Genomic DNA, 17,065 nt, shown 5'->3' on the forward strand with positions numbered 1-17,065 from the left:
CATTTGTTACTGTGGTTATATTATATTAAAAGATGCTCAATCTCCACAATAATGAAAGAAATGCAAATTAAAATTAGAATGATTTCTTGCTTATTAGATGATCAATAATTAAAAAGAGATTGGTAACAACCAGTGTTGGTCAAGTGTGGGACCTGGTAAAGGGCATTCTTTTTTTTTTTTTTTTTTTTTTTTTAAGTAGGCTCCATGCTCAACATGGGGCTTGAACTCATGACCCTGAGATCACGAATCACATGTCCCAGCAACTGAACCAGCCAGCACCCCAAGGGAAATGGCATTCTTTTTTTAAAGATTTTATTTATTTATTTGAGAGAGAGTGAGTGTGTGAGAGAGCAGAGTACAAGGGAGGGGGTTGGGGAAGGGACAGAGGGAGAGGGATAGCTGGACTCCCCACTGAGCAGGGAGCCTGATGCAGGGCTTGATCCCAAGACCCTAGGATCACAACCAGAGCCTAAGGCAGATGCTTAAATGACTGAGCCACACAGGTTCCCTGGGAAAGAGCATTCTTAATGGAAGTATAACCTGCCACCAGAGCAATGTGTCAACACTCCACTTATAATTATTTATTCTTCCAGAGATACTCATATATATATATGCACACACAAAAGAAAAAGGCACAGGTCTGATCAGAGTAGCATTATTAATAACAGGAAAAACTGGAAATAATTTGTCATCATTCTTCACTTTTACTTTTGGGAATATTATACAACCATTACAAAAATTAAATAGAGAGTTAATATCACCTAATAAAGATGGATAGTGGAAAAAAAGTTATATCAGAATATATAAAAATTTCCGGGCAGCCCCGGTGGCCTAGTGGTTTAGCACCGCCTTCAGCCGGAGGTGTGATCCTGGAGACCCAGGATTGAGTCCCACGTTGGGCTCCCTGCGTGGAGCCTACTTCTCCCTCTGCCTGTCTCTCTCTCTCTCTCTCTCTCTCTCTCTCTGTCATGAATAAGTAAATAAAATCTTAAAAGAAAATTCCAATTTTTGAAAAATAAAGGATAAATGTATTCACATTATACATACTCCACACATGTCCAAATTTAAAGGTCTGAAAGAACACAAGCCAAATTATAATCGGTAATCCTGGAAAGGGATTACAAAGGATGAAAATAAGAACAAGAACTTTCACTTCAAAGATCTACAACCTGCTTCCCCTCTCAATTTTTTTGGGGGCCCCCAAAAAATTCTTTTTAAAATTTAAAACAGCAGAGGGGTCCCAGGTGGTTCAGCGGTTTAGTGCTGCCTTCCGCCCAGGGTGTGATCCTGGAGACCAGCGATTGAGACCTGCATCGGGCTCCCTGCAAGGAGCCTGCTTCTCTCTCTGCCTGTGTCTCTGCTTCTCTCTCTGTGTATGTATCTCTCATGAATAAATAAAATCTTAAAAAAAAATTTTTTTTAAACAACCAAAAAGGACCAAGACAATTATAGCTCATACATAGCCTTAAGGCTACTGAAAGGACTTTGGCGTTTACTAAGAGTGAGATAGGAAGCCATTAAGGGTTGTAAGCAGAAGAGTGATATGGTCTAATTTATGTTTTAAAAGGATTATTCTTGATGCTACAAGAATAGGTTATAGGAAGCAGAAATAGAAGTCTTTATCAGTTAGACTAGGGATCTGGTAAACTATGGTCTGTCTGTCTGCATTTCACCCAAGGCCTGTTTTTGTATACTTGAGCTAAGACTGTTTTTACATTTTTAAAGGGTTGTTTAAAAAAAAGGGGGGGGGGGGCAACCCGAGTGGCTCAGCGGTTTGGCGCCACTTTCAGCCCAGGGTGTGATCCTGGAGATCTGGATTGAGTAACGCGTCGGGCTCCCTGCGTGGAGCCTGCTTCTCCCTCTGCCTGTCTCTCTCTCTCTCTCTCTCTCTATCTCTCATGATTACATAAATAAAATCTTAAAAAAAAAAAAAGAATGTAATAGAGACTATATATGACCTGCAAAACTTATTATTTAGCCCTTTATATGAAAATTTGCCTGTATCCTAAATTAGAATACTATTGCAACAGTCCTGTTCAAAGAGTATTATGGCTTGAATCAGAGTTGTGGCAATAGAGAAGGTAAAAGTAACGGCCAAGTTTAGGATATACTTTGAAATTAGAGTCAACAGAATTTACAGAAATACTGAATGAAAAGTAGAAGAAAAAGGGTAAGGATTATTGCAAGGTTTTTAGTCTGAGTAACTAAAACAGTGGAATTTCCATTTGCTCGATGAGGAAGACTAAGGGCTAAACAGGTTGGGAAAAGCACAATGGGAATGGAGTTTAAGACATGTTAAATTTGAGAGGATTTATTCGATAAAATATTCTAGAAGAAAGAATTACAGAGGTCCAAGCTAGGCCAATAAATTTAGAAGTTATCCACTGATAACCTGTATTTAAATGATTAAATCATCAAAGGATTGAGTTTAGATGATAAAGATAAATGGTTTGAGGAATGAGCCCTGGGGCACTGCATTGTGTGGAGGTTAGGGATTAGCAAAGGCAGAAGGGGAATGGGTAAAGTAGGAGGAAAAAGCAAGAGAGTACACAGTAAAATAATACATTTTATCTTCCAGCCACTTTTCAAGAAGGAAGAGGTGATCAGCTGTGTCAAAACCTACTGAAAAATTACAAATTAAAACCACTGGATTCGACAAGAGCAATCTTGGTGGAATGAAAGAGACAAAAGCCTAACTAGACAGAGTCAAAGTAAGGAAGGGGACAGAATATAGGCACTTCTTTTGAGATGTTTTATTGTAAAGGAGAACAATGAAATGAGGCAATAGATGGAGGTAGACATAGGGTCAAGAAGTTTTGTAAAGATGGGCAATATCACACATGCTTCACATCCTGGAGGAAATAATCCAAGAGAGAAAGACTGATATTCCCAAAAAAGTAGGTAGAACTGCTGAAGCCAAGTATTCAAATAAGTAAATTTATGGCATCTAGTGCATAAGTGAAAGGATTATGCTTGGCTAGTGTATTACTTTTCCAGTAAGGGAAAAAATATTCTTTCAATTAAAAAGTAAGCAAGTAAACCTTTTGCACAGTTCCTTTTGAAAGTACAACTAAAGTACTTTCCCAAAAATAAAATATCCAACATCTTTAAGAACATATTTTTAGAGGTACCTGGTTGGCTTAGATGGTTAAACATCTGCCTTTGGCTCAGGTCATGATCTCAGGGTCCTTGGATCAAGTACTGCATTAGGCTCCCAGTTTTGTGGAGATCTGCTTCTCCCTCTCCCTCTGTCCCCAGCCCCTGCTCATGCTCTCTTTCTCCCAAATAAATATTTTTTAAAAAACCAACATATTTTAAAACTCAGTTATCATGTTATGCTGTTTATCAGAGATTTTAAGTTACTCTCTTTTCATCAATGGCTAATTTTATCAGTACAAAAGTCACTTACCATACTGTTATTGAGATTCTTATCGACTTTGCAAAACGTGTGTGGTGGACTCTCTCCTTTACTGGGTATAATAATACATATGTCTGTGACAGCCAACGTATTCTGCGTCATGTTTTCAGAGGCTCTTCGGTAAGTTATATAAATTTTTTGTGATGAGGTACTGCCACTAATATTTGCAGGGTGTCCATAGGGAGTACTCTGAATAATTTCACATCCCTGTTTCAATCTTTCTTTCCAGTCATACAAAACCCTAAAAGAAAAATACATAAATAATTACACAAATGCAAAACATCTCCAAATAGGATAGGTAATATTGTCAGGTATCATAAACTGATCCTTAAAGGTAGTAGATATTCCAATCTTATTGCAAGTTTAAATTACGCAGTCCCATATAATAATAAGGGATAGTGGGTTCCCTCACCGAAAATTAAAATAGTGTAAGGAAAATTCAGATTATCTTTTGCATAAAGCCACATAATGGCAATGAGTAATTGCAGAGGCACTTGCTTTAGCACTCCATTTAATAGATTTACTTATTTTTGTCTCTAAAACCAAGCAACTTCTTTAGAAAAAGCAACTTCATATTCTAGCCAAAGTTAAAATTTTACAAAAGGCTCCTTGCCAAAGAGTTCTTAAAGAACATGCTCACACACTTTTACCTCCAATGCTCCCTCAAATTTAAGAGACAGCTTTAGGTTTTCAAAAGAGAAAATAACCTCAAATCCATATTTAATCAAAGAAAGGGGTGGCTTTTTTTCTTCTTCTTTTTCTTTATTGTGGTAAAATGATAGGCTTTTATTAAAGGTCATGCCAGCCATTCGTTCCTTAAATCTTCTAAAAAGTACTTGTGGATATTATTTATTCCAGTCATACTGGAATAAATATTAGTCTGTTCCCTTAGAGCATTCACTGATTTGTACTTTACTGCTAAGTCCTTGGCATGGACAAAAAAATTTAAAGCTCAACTATATTAAGTGTGTTTCTGCATTTGCTATAAAAATTGTTATAACAGGCAATATCCTCCATTTTTTCAGATAAAATTAAGTGTCAAAAATTGGTCAAATTATTTCTAATATAACTTTTAATTTCCCTTTTTGTCATGGCTGTCAGCAAACTTAAATTTTTCTTTCAACATTTTATTTCAAAAATTTAAAGCTAAATTTCATACTTAATCATAGCAACTCTGTTTATCCTAATGTTAGGTTAAATGCTTATTCCTCCTCTTTTTGATTTGCTTTTGTTTTGTTTTGTTTTGTTTTGAATCTTTAAAAAAAGGCATTGTCACAGAGAGAAGTTAGACACATCTCAATTCAAATTTCTACTACCTGTTACTAGCTGTATTAGGCAGATATTTAATCTCTCTGAGCCTTGTACTAATCAGCCATAACATTTAAAAATCCAGGGGTGCCTGGGTGGCTCAGTTGGTTTGGAGTTCTGCCTTTGGTTCAGGTCATGATCCTGGGGTCCTGGGATTGAACCCCATATCAGGCTCCCTGCTCAGGGGGGAGCCTGCTTCTCCTTCTTCCTCTGCTTCTCCCATTGCTTGTGCTCTCTTGCTCTCTTTCTGTCAAATAAATAAAGTCTTTCTTTTTTTAAATAAATAAAGTCTTTAAAAAAAATTAAAATTCTAACCCACAGGATCTTGAGAGAGTTAGATGAGAGTATAAATAAGGCCTCCAAAATAGTGCCTGGAAAACAGACGCCCAATTGAAAACAAGAAAACAAAAATACAACACAAAACAACAAAAAAATCACCATTTATTGCCTCAAATTTCTTAAAGATATGGAATATAAATACATTTAATACATAATTGTTGGGCAGCCTGGTGGCCCAGCTGTTTAGTGCCACCTTCAGCCCAGGTGTGATCCTGGAGACCCGGGATGGAGTCCCATGTCAGGCTCCTTGCATGGAGCCTGCTTCTCCCTCTGCCTGTGTCTCTGCCTCTCGCTCTCTCTGTGTCTCTCAGGAATAAATAAATAAATAAAAATCTTTTAAAAAAAGACATAATTGTTTCATTCGTCAGGTATTGTCTGTTATATATATATATATATATATATATATATATATATAACTTGTGTAACTATTTTTTATTTTTATACTGTTAGAAACTTTTCTTGTCTAACTAAACTGAGCTTTTCAAAGGCTCTTAAAAATGTTGCCCTATCCTCCACAATGACAAACAAGGGGGATATTTATAAGAGTGGTTAATTTATTCATTCCAGTTTAAGTCCTTTCTTATTAGAGAATCCTTCCTATACTTGGAAAATTCCTCATCTCTAAACTAGGAAACTCCAGTACCCTAACAAGAATCTGCAACATTCCTTTCATTTCATCCACAAGCTATAATTCTGACAATGATCAGTGGTCACAGGAGCAAATTACCTAATCTTTTGAATAGATTTTCTTTTCAAACATTACCTAATCTCATAGATTTTCTATAAGAGACTCTTAACTATAGAGAACAAACTGAGGGTTGCTGGAAGGGAGGTGAGTAGGAGGATGGGCATTAAGGAGGGCATATGATATAATGAGCACTGGGTGTGATATGCAACTGATGAATCACTAAACTCTACCTCTGAAACTAATAGTACACTATATGTTAATTAGCTGAATTTAAATCACAAAAAAATCTGATAGACAATCAAAAAAAAAATGAATGAGCTGGTCCTAAAATTCATATGGAAATTCAAGGGACCCAGAATAGCCAAAATTATCTTAAAAAAGAATAAAGTTGGAAGACTCACACTTAATATGTAATATAAAAAATTACTAAAAAGCTATAGTAATCAAAACGGTATAGTACTGGCACAAAGATAAGACATGTAGACAAAACAGAATTGAAAATCCAGAAATAAACCTATATATCTATGGCTTATTAAGTTTTTGAAAATCGGGAAAGAATATTCTCAACAGATGGTGCTAGGACAACTGGATATTCATAAGCAAAATAGGATGAACCCCTCCCTCAATTATATATAAAAATTAACTCAAAATAGATCAAAGACCTAAATGTAAAGGCTGAATCTATGAAACTCTTAGATAAAAACTTAGGTGTAAATCCCCATGACTTTGGATTAGTAAAAACCTTCTTAGATATGATGCCAAAACACAAGCAACAAAAGAAAAAATAGATCAGACATGATCAAAATTAAAAACCTTTCAGCTTCAAAGGATACCATAAAGAAAGTGAAAAGACAACCCACAGAATGGTGGAAAACATTTGTAAATCATATATCTGATAAGGGACTTGCATCTAGAATATGTAAAGAACTCTTAAAAGCTCAACAGTAAAAAGACATGTCAATTAAAAAATGGGTAAACGATTCTAAATAGACCTTTCTCAAAAGATTTACAGATGGCCAACAAGTACATGAAAAGATGTTCAATATCATTAACCATCAAGTGAATGCAAATCAAGACCACAATGACCTACCACTAGGAAAGCTATAATCAAAATGACAATATAAAATGTTGGCAAAGAGGTGGAGAAATTAGAACTTTCATACACTGCCGGCAGGATTGCAAAGTAGTGTGGTTATTCTGGAAGACAGTCATGCAGTTCCTCAAAAGATTAAACCTAGAATTATCATATGACCCAGGAACTGCACTCCTAAGTATATATACAGAGAAATGAAAACATATGTCCCTACAAAAATTTATATATGATTATTTCCAGTAGCATTTTTCATAATAGCCAAAAAGTGAAAACAACTCACATGTCCATCAAACTGATGAATAGATAAACTGCATAAATAAATAAATAAACAGTGGAACATTATTCAGTCATGTAAAGGAATTAAGTACTGACACATACTATAACATGAATCAACCTGGAAAATACAATGTTAAGAAGCCAGGAACATAAAGTATTCTTTTTTTTTTGCCTTAGAATATGATTCTATTTATATAAAATCTCCAGGACAGGCAATTCATAGAGACAGAAAGTAGAATAAGCATTGCCTAGAGCTGAGGAGGTTAGACAGAACTGGAGAGCAACTAAAATGAGTACCAGGTTTCTTTCTGGCATAATAAAAATGTTCTATAATTTACTGTGGTGATGGTTGCACAACTCTATACATACTAAAAACTACCGGATTGTACACTTTAAATTGGTGAACTCTATGGTATTTGAATTCTATCTCAATAAAGCTGTTATAGAAAAAAAAGAGCCCTAAGTTCAATACAGTATCCTAAGTAAAGCACTAATTTATCCCAAATCCTTGTTTGGTGCATACAGCCTTAAGCATCTCTCTACAATGTGACTGACGCTCAAAAGCCATCCTTTTCTAGTACTTTTAAAATGATTAAAATTCCTGTGGTTAGGATAATACTCTAGTTTCCTGGTACTTTTTTTTTTTTTAAGATTTTATTTATTCATTCATGAGAGACACAGAGCGAGAGAAAGAGGCAGAGACACAGGCACAGGGAGAAACAGGCTCCATGCAGGGAGCCTGACGCAGGACTCCATCTCAGGTCTCCAGGATCACGACCTGGGCCAAAAGCGGCGCTAAACTGCTGAGCCACCTGGGCTGCCCTCCTGGTATTTTTCTGTAGAAGTTTTCCACATCTTTCCCCTACATTTAACAGAAAGAAACTCTGACAAGAAAAAACTGCGGGGAATCCATAGAACAAAGGGACACTCAAATGGTATAAGGAACACAGAAAGAGAACACAGCATTCTAAAAATGTGTCTATTTTTCTAAAGCTGCCATGTATCTATTAATGAACAAATTGAACAATAGACTTCAAAATCTACAAGGCATATTATTTTGATTAATGGCACAATTTTTAAATACCTACCCCAGATCTGTAAGTGGAGGCTTATCTCTTCCTCTTCTGTAGCAAAGGTAAATCTGTGGCCCCACAAGACTTCCATTATTGAGATCAGCCGACAATCCAGTTGGGGTAACATCAATACATATATAATCCCGTGGCACTTCTTCCCCAAGAGATTTAATAATCACCGAAACATCTGTGATAGGTTCTTTTGGTTTAGCTACTTTATGACAGGCATCATTGAAGTGAATTTCTTCTTCAAGAGGCTTTGAAACATCAGTTAATCCTGCTACAACAAAGTAGTCAGCAACACGAGGACCCTTATCTTCAATCATCTTCCATTACAGAAGGTTACATCTAAAAGGAAAGTGAAAGACTAGTATTCTCCTCTAATAAGTCAAATAAATAAAAGTGGTTTGCACATAAATAAGAATGAAAAACTGTAGAAATTTAGGTATTTAATAAAGTAATTTCTTTTTTTTTTAAGAAAAACTGAAGAACACTACTTTTCTGATAAACAGTACTGTTATACATTTCATTTTGATATGTAAAATGTATGGTTTTTTTAAAAATGGGAATATATTTAACATTATTTTTTGAATATAAAAGTAATGCATAAATTTCAATTTTTTACAACGTGGAAGCCCGGATTCCTAAGTAGACAACAAAAACAACAACGAAACACCTGTTTGTAAATGCACAGACTAACCTATAAAAATGAAATTCCCCAGGCCACAAACCAAAGACGAGAGTGCCATGTGTAAGCTGATAATGGGTCAGGCTTTGTGGACCTCCTCAGTAATCAAGGGTTTGTGTTTTAAAAGACATTACAGGGACAAGAGACAAGGCTCTGGGACCACATAAGATAGGGAATTAGAACTGAGATATGTATCTGTATCAAAACAACAGCCTCAAAGGACTACATCTCCAGTTAAAGAGTGGGTTTAAAAAATCCATCCACTGGTACAGGGAGATTAATAGTTTGCCTCAATCTGGGCCCAACTTTGGAGGGGGTAAAAATTCTCTGTGAATGCATAGTAACAGACCTACTCATACTTGCATATGAGGTTTGACTTTAAGCCATCTGTATAGTCCCAAGAAGCTCCAAACAGATATTAACAACTGTGTTCCCAGGCTAATGATACCCCGGGGGGAAACAAATACAAAACAGCTCTAGAAGGAACATCATCAGGTTTTTCCACAGATAAAACCCTTGCCGATGATGACCTTCTATTCCAAAACTACAAAAACATACAAAGAAAAACCCAGCCCCAATGAGTCTCAGTAGATAAAACAGAGGAACTTCAAATAATAAAAATAGGGCAGCAATTATAATAGTAATGCATACTTATAACAAATTCAAAGAAAAATACACAAAGTAGAATCCACTATGTATTTGTAAATACTTTAACAGCAAAATCTCATTCAGGTGTCATTTAAACTTTGTTTCTTTAACTAGGAGAATATATCCTCCACAGTACTGTCATTGCTTATAGGAAAAAAGTTTAATATAAAACAGGTATTTTCCAACATATGTCTCCTGTTAAACCTAGTTCTAATAAAGGCAAAAGAGGACAAATAAATTAGATATATACACTACATGCCTCTTTTACAGATTTATAATAAACTATATAAATATGAAAAGCCTCAGCAGTCCTTTGATAAAGGCACCTGTTAACTTTGCTTAGCCCAGGATTTCCCAAGTCTCTTTGAATAATGAACTCTATTTTCCCCCTTAAGGGCTAGAAAAAAACCCTCAAACATGCTTTAGAAAATGCTAGTTTAAAATAAATAACCTTTAAAAAAAATAATAAAATAAAATAAAATAAATAACCTTTGTAGAGTATAAAGTAACTGAGGGCAAACAAATTTTTATGGAGTATACTTGTTTATAATTATCACTATTTTCATCATAATCCCAAAACATAGAACTTTCTTTATTGCTAATCTAATGAGTTTTCAGAATTAGCAACTTCCTTACACATAAGATTTCTGGAAAAAAGGGGGGGGGGGTGCTTAAACTTTTCAGAAATGGCCCCTAGCCTGACAGGAAAGAGAAAGTAGTAAGCTGTCTTCCTGAGAAGACTCTGTGAAACAGAGTCCTCACTCTCAGTTGACTACATATAACAGGTAGTCCACAAAAAGCAAGTAGTTTTACTCCAATAATCATGTATCCATTTCTAAAAAGAGAACAAAAGCACCATTTTTTAAAGCACTTTTGTATTTAACTTTTTTTTCATTTCATTACATAATCTTTGAAAATATTTTTTTAATGGTTGCGTAGTATTTTATGAACATAACATTACTGGTTTATTTGCTATTGTTGATCATTTTTACTTCTTTTGCTAATATTTTTAAATGCTATGATGAGTAATCTTGAACATAAACCTATAGCTACAACTCTTATTATTTCTTCAGAAAAAAATTTATTAAAGTAGAATTGCTAGGTCAAAAGTTAATATAACCAAGCCTCTACATATATTTATTTGCTTTTATGTGTGCATGAATTTGAAGCTATAAGCTCTTGATAGACACAAATCTTAAAAATACCTTGGTAAACCACTTTCCTTTCATTATAATAAGGATTATTTAAATTTTCTTTTTCCCCAGACTCTAACTTCATGTTATTTAAGTTTATTTATTTATTTTTAAAGTAATCTCTACACCCAACACAGTGATTGAATCACGACCCCCAGGTCAAGTGCTGCATTCTCTTCCAAATGAGCCAGCCAGGTGCCCCTTTAACTTTATGTTAATTAAATGACAACATATAGTCACTATCACATACCATGTAGTTTTATGTATTGCTATGCAGAAAGAAGAGAAAAAGAGTAGTACTATCATGAAAACATATACATATTTAATGAGTTCTTTTGAAAGTTGCTACCTTAGCTGTTGGAAATAAGCAGCTATTATACTAATAAGCAAATATTTGGGAGAAATTTATATGAAAAATTCATTTTGTTACATCTTCCTGATTCATAAATTTTAATGATTTGATCTCATTCAGAACTGAGTACAGTAAATAACTACTAAAGAGGAATAAATTATTGTTCTTCATCAATACATATAAGAAAATAATTTTAAAGTGGTAATAAAATCTTCTTACATTTATTGACAAAAAAGTAAATTACCTATTTCTCCAGTTCTCTTGCCTTGATGTCGTTGTTTCCCATTTAATCACTTGAAGGTGGAGAGTGGTTAGGAAGATAAACAAAATGCTTTAAGGCACTGCTGACCATGTATGTAATGCCAAGAACATAGCTGGCAACATTCCAGGTGACTTCTTGCAAGATCTAAATGCCCTTTAATTCACTCAGAAAAGTCTATAATACTGAAAATGCACCTCTACTTTTTATTATAAATCAACTGTTTTTAAAATACGTTTGAGGTTTAAAAGCTAGGAGGAAGACATTGTTAAAAATTACAAGGTAAAGAAAATACTGAAAATCTTTGATACAAATGAAAAACAGTATTTTCTAACAATTCCATTTAGCCAAGAGACTTCCACCAAAGTGTGAAAATTACAATCCTTGTGAAAAATACTACATATATATTAAGACAAAATGCCTTGTGTTGGCAAGAACTACCAACAATTCCTTGGAAAAAACATTTGAAGAAAACATCCCTAGTCGCATACAAAACTTGGACTTTTGGTTTAGTACAGGAGAGCAAAAGCCCCTAAACAATTAGGAGGTACATAGGTAAATTTCTTTTCTTTTTGTAAATAAATGTCTTTGAATTCATTTAAACTGGGGGCCATACAACACAAGCAGTTGATTCAACAGTTCTGTAAATAATCACAGTAATGGAAAACGCTGACACAAGCTTTACCCAAGCTGGCTAAGAATAATACTACATTATTAACCAACTATTGTTTTTCATTTTTTCTTTGTTCAACATGATATAGATAACTTAAGAAGTTAGCTTATAAAATGTTTATAGGTATTTTAAAATTTGACATTCTTGCTTGGCTAGTATTTCACTTCAAATTATATCTATTTTCCTTAAGAATAGAAAACAAGGAGGTGCTCGCTATTCCTAAAAGGTTTATGAGAACTAAATTAAGAAATTGTTATAAGAAAGCTCTTGCTCATTCACAAACTAATGGAGACTGGTTTGTTTTTCTCCCTTTCAATATCTACCCAATCAATTCAGATTCTTTTGTATTTCTTCTATCCAGTACATCAAAGTAGTTAAGTATTTTCTAGCTAGGCTAACTCTACGTACAAGAAAAGACAAGAGCAGAAAGGTAACACTTTAAAGGTAGATGAAAAACAAAAATCTGAGCATAGAAGTTTTGCAAAGTCAAATTTTTGGAAAATTTGAAATGGTAAAAGGATCAATAGTCTTTCCGATAGAGAATGATAAATAGTCACAAACTCAAGACCTGTATGTGAAAATGGTCGATAACACAATGGATTAGTTTGACTATCCCTCACTCCAGTTCACTTGAGTAAGTAAGCTGAAAGAAATTTTCTTTTTTAAAAAAGTAACTCCACAGTTAAAAATGTAATCTAGCCATCCTCTACCACAGACTCTCATTTCCATCTTTTCTAAACTTCATCTTTCATTTTTTTCCCAACCCATCCTACAAATTTAGTTTTGCTCTCTTCCTCTTTGACAAACACTATTGCCTCTTCTGCCAGTACATATTCATCATATTTGTTTTAAACTTAAGTTTATTTGGATTTTCATTTAAACTTTATGAATTGTACAAAATAACAGAACATAAAAGAAATTTCTCCATTCCCAATAATAAATCTGATTTATGTTTGACAATGTTTCCTAGTCTTGAGAACAGATAACATCCTTCTAGTCCTCACGAACAATTACTAAATAGAATATAAATATTTGTATACTTATTTAGTAAGCAATCTTCTAAACTGTTATACTCTTCATAATTATACTGAGTGGTTATATAATATTCCATCAGATAGAACTATACACTATAACCACTACTCCATTTTTCCATTCCCAGCTAGTATTGAAAGTATGATAGACAAGTGCTTAAAAATATACTTGTTAAATGAATTAATAGTCCACTTTATAACCCTCAAGCATAGGTCTTTTTTCGGTAATTCAGAATGAATTTTCTGAACCTCAATTACCTTAATACTGTCTGTAGTTGTTGAATATAGAGCAGATATAGATAACCCAGATGATTTGAGTCTAGAAACCAGTAATTAAAACCATCAGAGCCTTAGGCAAAATTAGAAATTTATTGAGTGATTCATTCATTCAATGTATTTTTCATAAATACTTACAAAGATCTGACACTATTCTAGGAGCTAGTGATAGACAATATTGATGATAGCCATAGCCTCTGCCTTCAAGGAGTTTTTCTTTCTAGCTCTACTTTCTCACATCTCTGTCTATATTTTTATCCCACCTCTAGTCCTCTTTTCTCCTATCACCCTTCCAGATTCCAAGTGCTGGACTTCAATCTGTCCAGTTTCCCTACCATTCCCTCCACCAAAAGCCCCATGCATAGATGTGACCCCTACTTTATTGTCCTTTTCCCCCATCTCCTTGAAAGTTGGACCCCTTCAGCATTAGTATTCTACGGAATTTTGAAAGGAAAGAAATCTTATTTGCATATCATATTTAACAGTAGGGTGACCTTTTATTTTTAATTAATATTTTACTGAAGATTCTTTTCATGATTTTCAAAAAATTTTATTTTATTTTTTATTAAATTCAATTTCCCAAAATACAGTATAACACTCAGTGCTCATCTCATCATGTGCACTGGGTGACCTCCTTTTCAAAAGGTTCAACTTACCCAAAGCAAATGTGACTTTTTTAAAAAAAAAAAAACAAGCTTTAGTAACCCAGAATAATGGACTATGGTGGGGCAAATTTCTTGTCTAATTTGGGCTCACCTCCTCTCTCAATATCTATTTCCAAGAAAAAAACCAACACACACAAAACAAAACTATGTAATTTGAGAGCTCCCTTTTGGATGATTACTAACCTTTGAATTTTTATAAAAAGAAAAAAAAATCAAGCTGGGAATAACAGACATTTTGAGGGGAAAGGATTTTATTACTAATCCTAATCTAATCCCTCATTTTAAAGAAACTAAAACACAGAAGGTAATTCACTTAAAGATATGTAGCTAGTTAGCACCAGACAAGGCAAGGACTCAGTCCAGTATTTTTTACATTTGAGGATGTTGCCTCTACTAATGGTCAATAATAGTGACTCAGGGTACATCTTTTTTTTTTTTTTAAGATTTTATTTATTTATTCATGAGAGAGAAGGAAGCAGAGACACAGGCAGAGGGAGAAGCAGGCTCCACGCAGGGAGCCCCATATGGGACTTGATCCCAGATCCGGGGATCACACCCTGAGCCAAATGCAGACAGACACCCAACCGCTGAGCCACCCAGGTGTCCTGACCCAGGGTGTATCTTAAGACATCTTTCAATAAAGCTATATTGTATCACTTGTTATTCGTAATCATTATGTGGTGAATATATGCCAAATTCTTTTAAGAGCTGGTAAATTAACCTTTCAGTGTTTCACAGAGAAAACAACTAATAGAAACAAATCAAAATGAAAAAACTACTTACACATTACTGAAGGTCTTTCCCTGAAAATGATGCCAGGTCTTAATTTCTGAATTCTACAAGCCTCAGAGTTTGAGAAATACTGTGTGGAAAGAATAAAAATTGAACTTAAATTAATTCCAGTGAAATATTTCCCCTAAGATGCTTGTAGATACTTAACAATAATTTTCAAAGAAAATGACTGTATATATTGTTTTCATATGCTTAAGACCCAAGACAAGACCCAATAAGTCATTTTCAACCAAAACACTGTTCTTCCTTGAACATATTTAAGAATACCTACATATTAAAAAAAAAAAAAACAGCAGATAATGGGGAGAATAACAGAGAGAAAAATAAAAAAATAATGGCACAAAAGAGTAAAGGTGTACAAAAACAAGAAGTATGAGGGAAAAAATGGGGCATGATGTGGTATTTCAGTTCTACAGAAAAATACACACATTTAAGACAATTTAAATATGGATGCAAGTAATTTCCATTTATATAAGTTTTAAAGAAGTCAACACATAAAAGTATTTTCCCTTTATCACAGATTTTATTATTAATTTAAATTTTAGGTAGTTAACATATAGTGCAATATTGGTTTCTGGAATAGAATTTGGTGATTCATCACTTACTTACAACACCCACTGTTCATGATAACAGTACCCTCCTTAATACCCATCACCCTTCTAGCTCATCCCCTACCACTTCTCTCCATTAACCCTATCTTGTTCTCTACCATTACGAGTCTCTTAGAGCTTGTTTTCCTCTCCCCCCTTCCCATATGTTCATCTATTCTTTCTTAAATTCCACATATGAGTGAGATCATATGGTACTTGCCTTTCTCTGACTTATTCACTTAGCATAATATACTCTAGCTCCATCCACATCCTTGCAAATAGCAAGATTTTATTCTTTTTGATGGCTGAGTAATATCCCATTGTATACATATACCATATCTTCTTATCCATTCTCAGTTGATGGACATATGGGCTCTTTCCATAGTTTGGCTATTGTTGATAATGCTGCTGTAAACATCAAGGTGCATGTATCCCTTCAAATCTGTATTTTCATATTCTTTGGGTAAATACCTAGTAATACAGTCGCTGGATCATAGGGTAGTTCTATTTTTAACATTTGGAGGAACCTCGATACTGTTCTCCAGAGTGGCTGCACCAGTTTGCATTCCCACCAACAATACAAAGGGGTTCTCCTTTCTCTGCATCTTCATCAACACCTGTTGTTTCTTGTGTTGTTAATTTTAGCAATCCTGACAGGTGTAAGATGTTATCTCATCATGGTTTTGATTTGTATTTCCCTGATGATGAGTGATGTGGAGCATCTTTTCATGTGTCTGTTAGCTATCTGGATCTCTTCTTTGGAAAAATGTCTATTCATGTCTTCTGCCCATTTCTTAGCTGGATTATTTGTTTTTGGGGTGTTGAATTTGATCAGTTCTTTATAGATTTTGGATACTAACATAACCCTTTATCAGATATGTCACTTGCAAATATCTTCTCCCATTCTGTAGGCTGCCTTTGGTTTTGTTGACTGTTTCCTTTGCTATGCAGAAGCTGTTTATCTTGATGAAGTCCTAATCATTTTTACTTTTGTTTCCCTTGCCTGTGGTGACATGCCTAGTAAGAAGTTGCTATGGCTGAGGTCAAAGAGATTTCTGACTGTGTTCTCCTCTCTATTATTACTGATTTAAAATACCATTTAAATAGCATCAGAACAACTGTTTAGTAAGACATGGTTGGGATATCATCAAGGAACCCAGCTCCTCTGATCAAGATAATAAGCAATTTATATTATGGGATTCAATATGCCATCACCATATTTTCTTAAAATTGAGTAGTTCAGTAAGTTGTAGTAATGAGTAATTTTAAATATCAAATGAAAAGATGATGCCACTGACAAAGTCTTAAAGTATAGCCAGTCCAACTGTATCGCATCAATTTATGTTATCTCTATAATGCTGAACACACACACATACATATGTATGCATGCAAGTTTCATTAAGTGTCAAAAGTTTTTGCAGGAAAGCAAATTGAAGCACAGTAATCACAAGCACATCAAGAGGAAGAAACTGTAGCTCAAGACCAACACAAGAGTATCTACTAATAAGAGGGAAATAATAGCAACAGACATCAGATTTACCTAAACTGGTGATGCTTAACATGGGTGTGTTTGTGGGAAGTAGAAGAGAAAGGGGAGAAAGGGTCAAAATTATTTAAGTCAAAATTTGATAGTGTCTTAGAATGGAATGCAGGGTAAAAACAATGAATAAGAAATAATATAGGCACAATCTTGTTATGTTTTA

General features: G+C 34.4%; 1 protein-coding gene across 7 annotated transcripts in view; it reads right to left on the reverse strand.

The window, feature by feature from the left end:
* DENND4A (DENN domain containing 4A) overlaps positions 1-17,065 on the reverse strand; it is a 139,243-nt gene that overhangs the window by 75,519 nt on the left and 46,659 nt on the right. For all 7 annotated transcript variants that reach the window (XM_038580750.1, XM_038580751.1, XM_038580749.1 and 4 more), the window contains exons 2-4: positions 14,764-14,842; positions 8,211-8,543; positions 3,410-3,659 (exon numbers count right to left, since the gene is read on the reverse strand). In XM_038580750.1, coding sequence (XP_038436678.1) covers positions 3,410-3,659; positions 8,211-8,521 — 561 coding nt within the window. In that variant the 5' untranslated portion in view covers positions 8,522-8,543; positions 14,764-14,842. The remainder of the gene's footprint in view (positions 1-3,409; positions 3,660-8,210; positions 8,544-14,763; positions 14,843-17,065) is intronic.

Source organism: Canis lupus, chromosome 30 (genome assembly GCF_011100685.1).
Source record: "Canis lupus familiaris isolate Mischka breed German Shepherd chromosome 30, alternate assembly UU_Cfam_GSD_1.0, whole genome shotgun sequence".
NCBI lineage: Eukaryota > Metazoa > Chordata > Mammalia > Carnivora > Canidae > Canis > Canis lupus.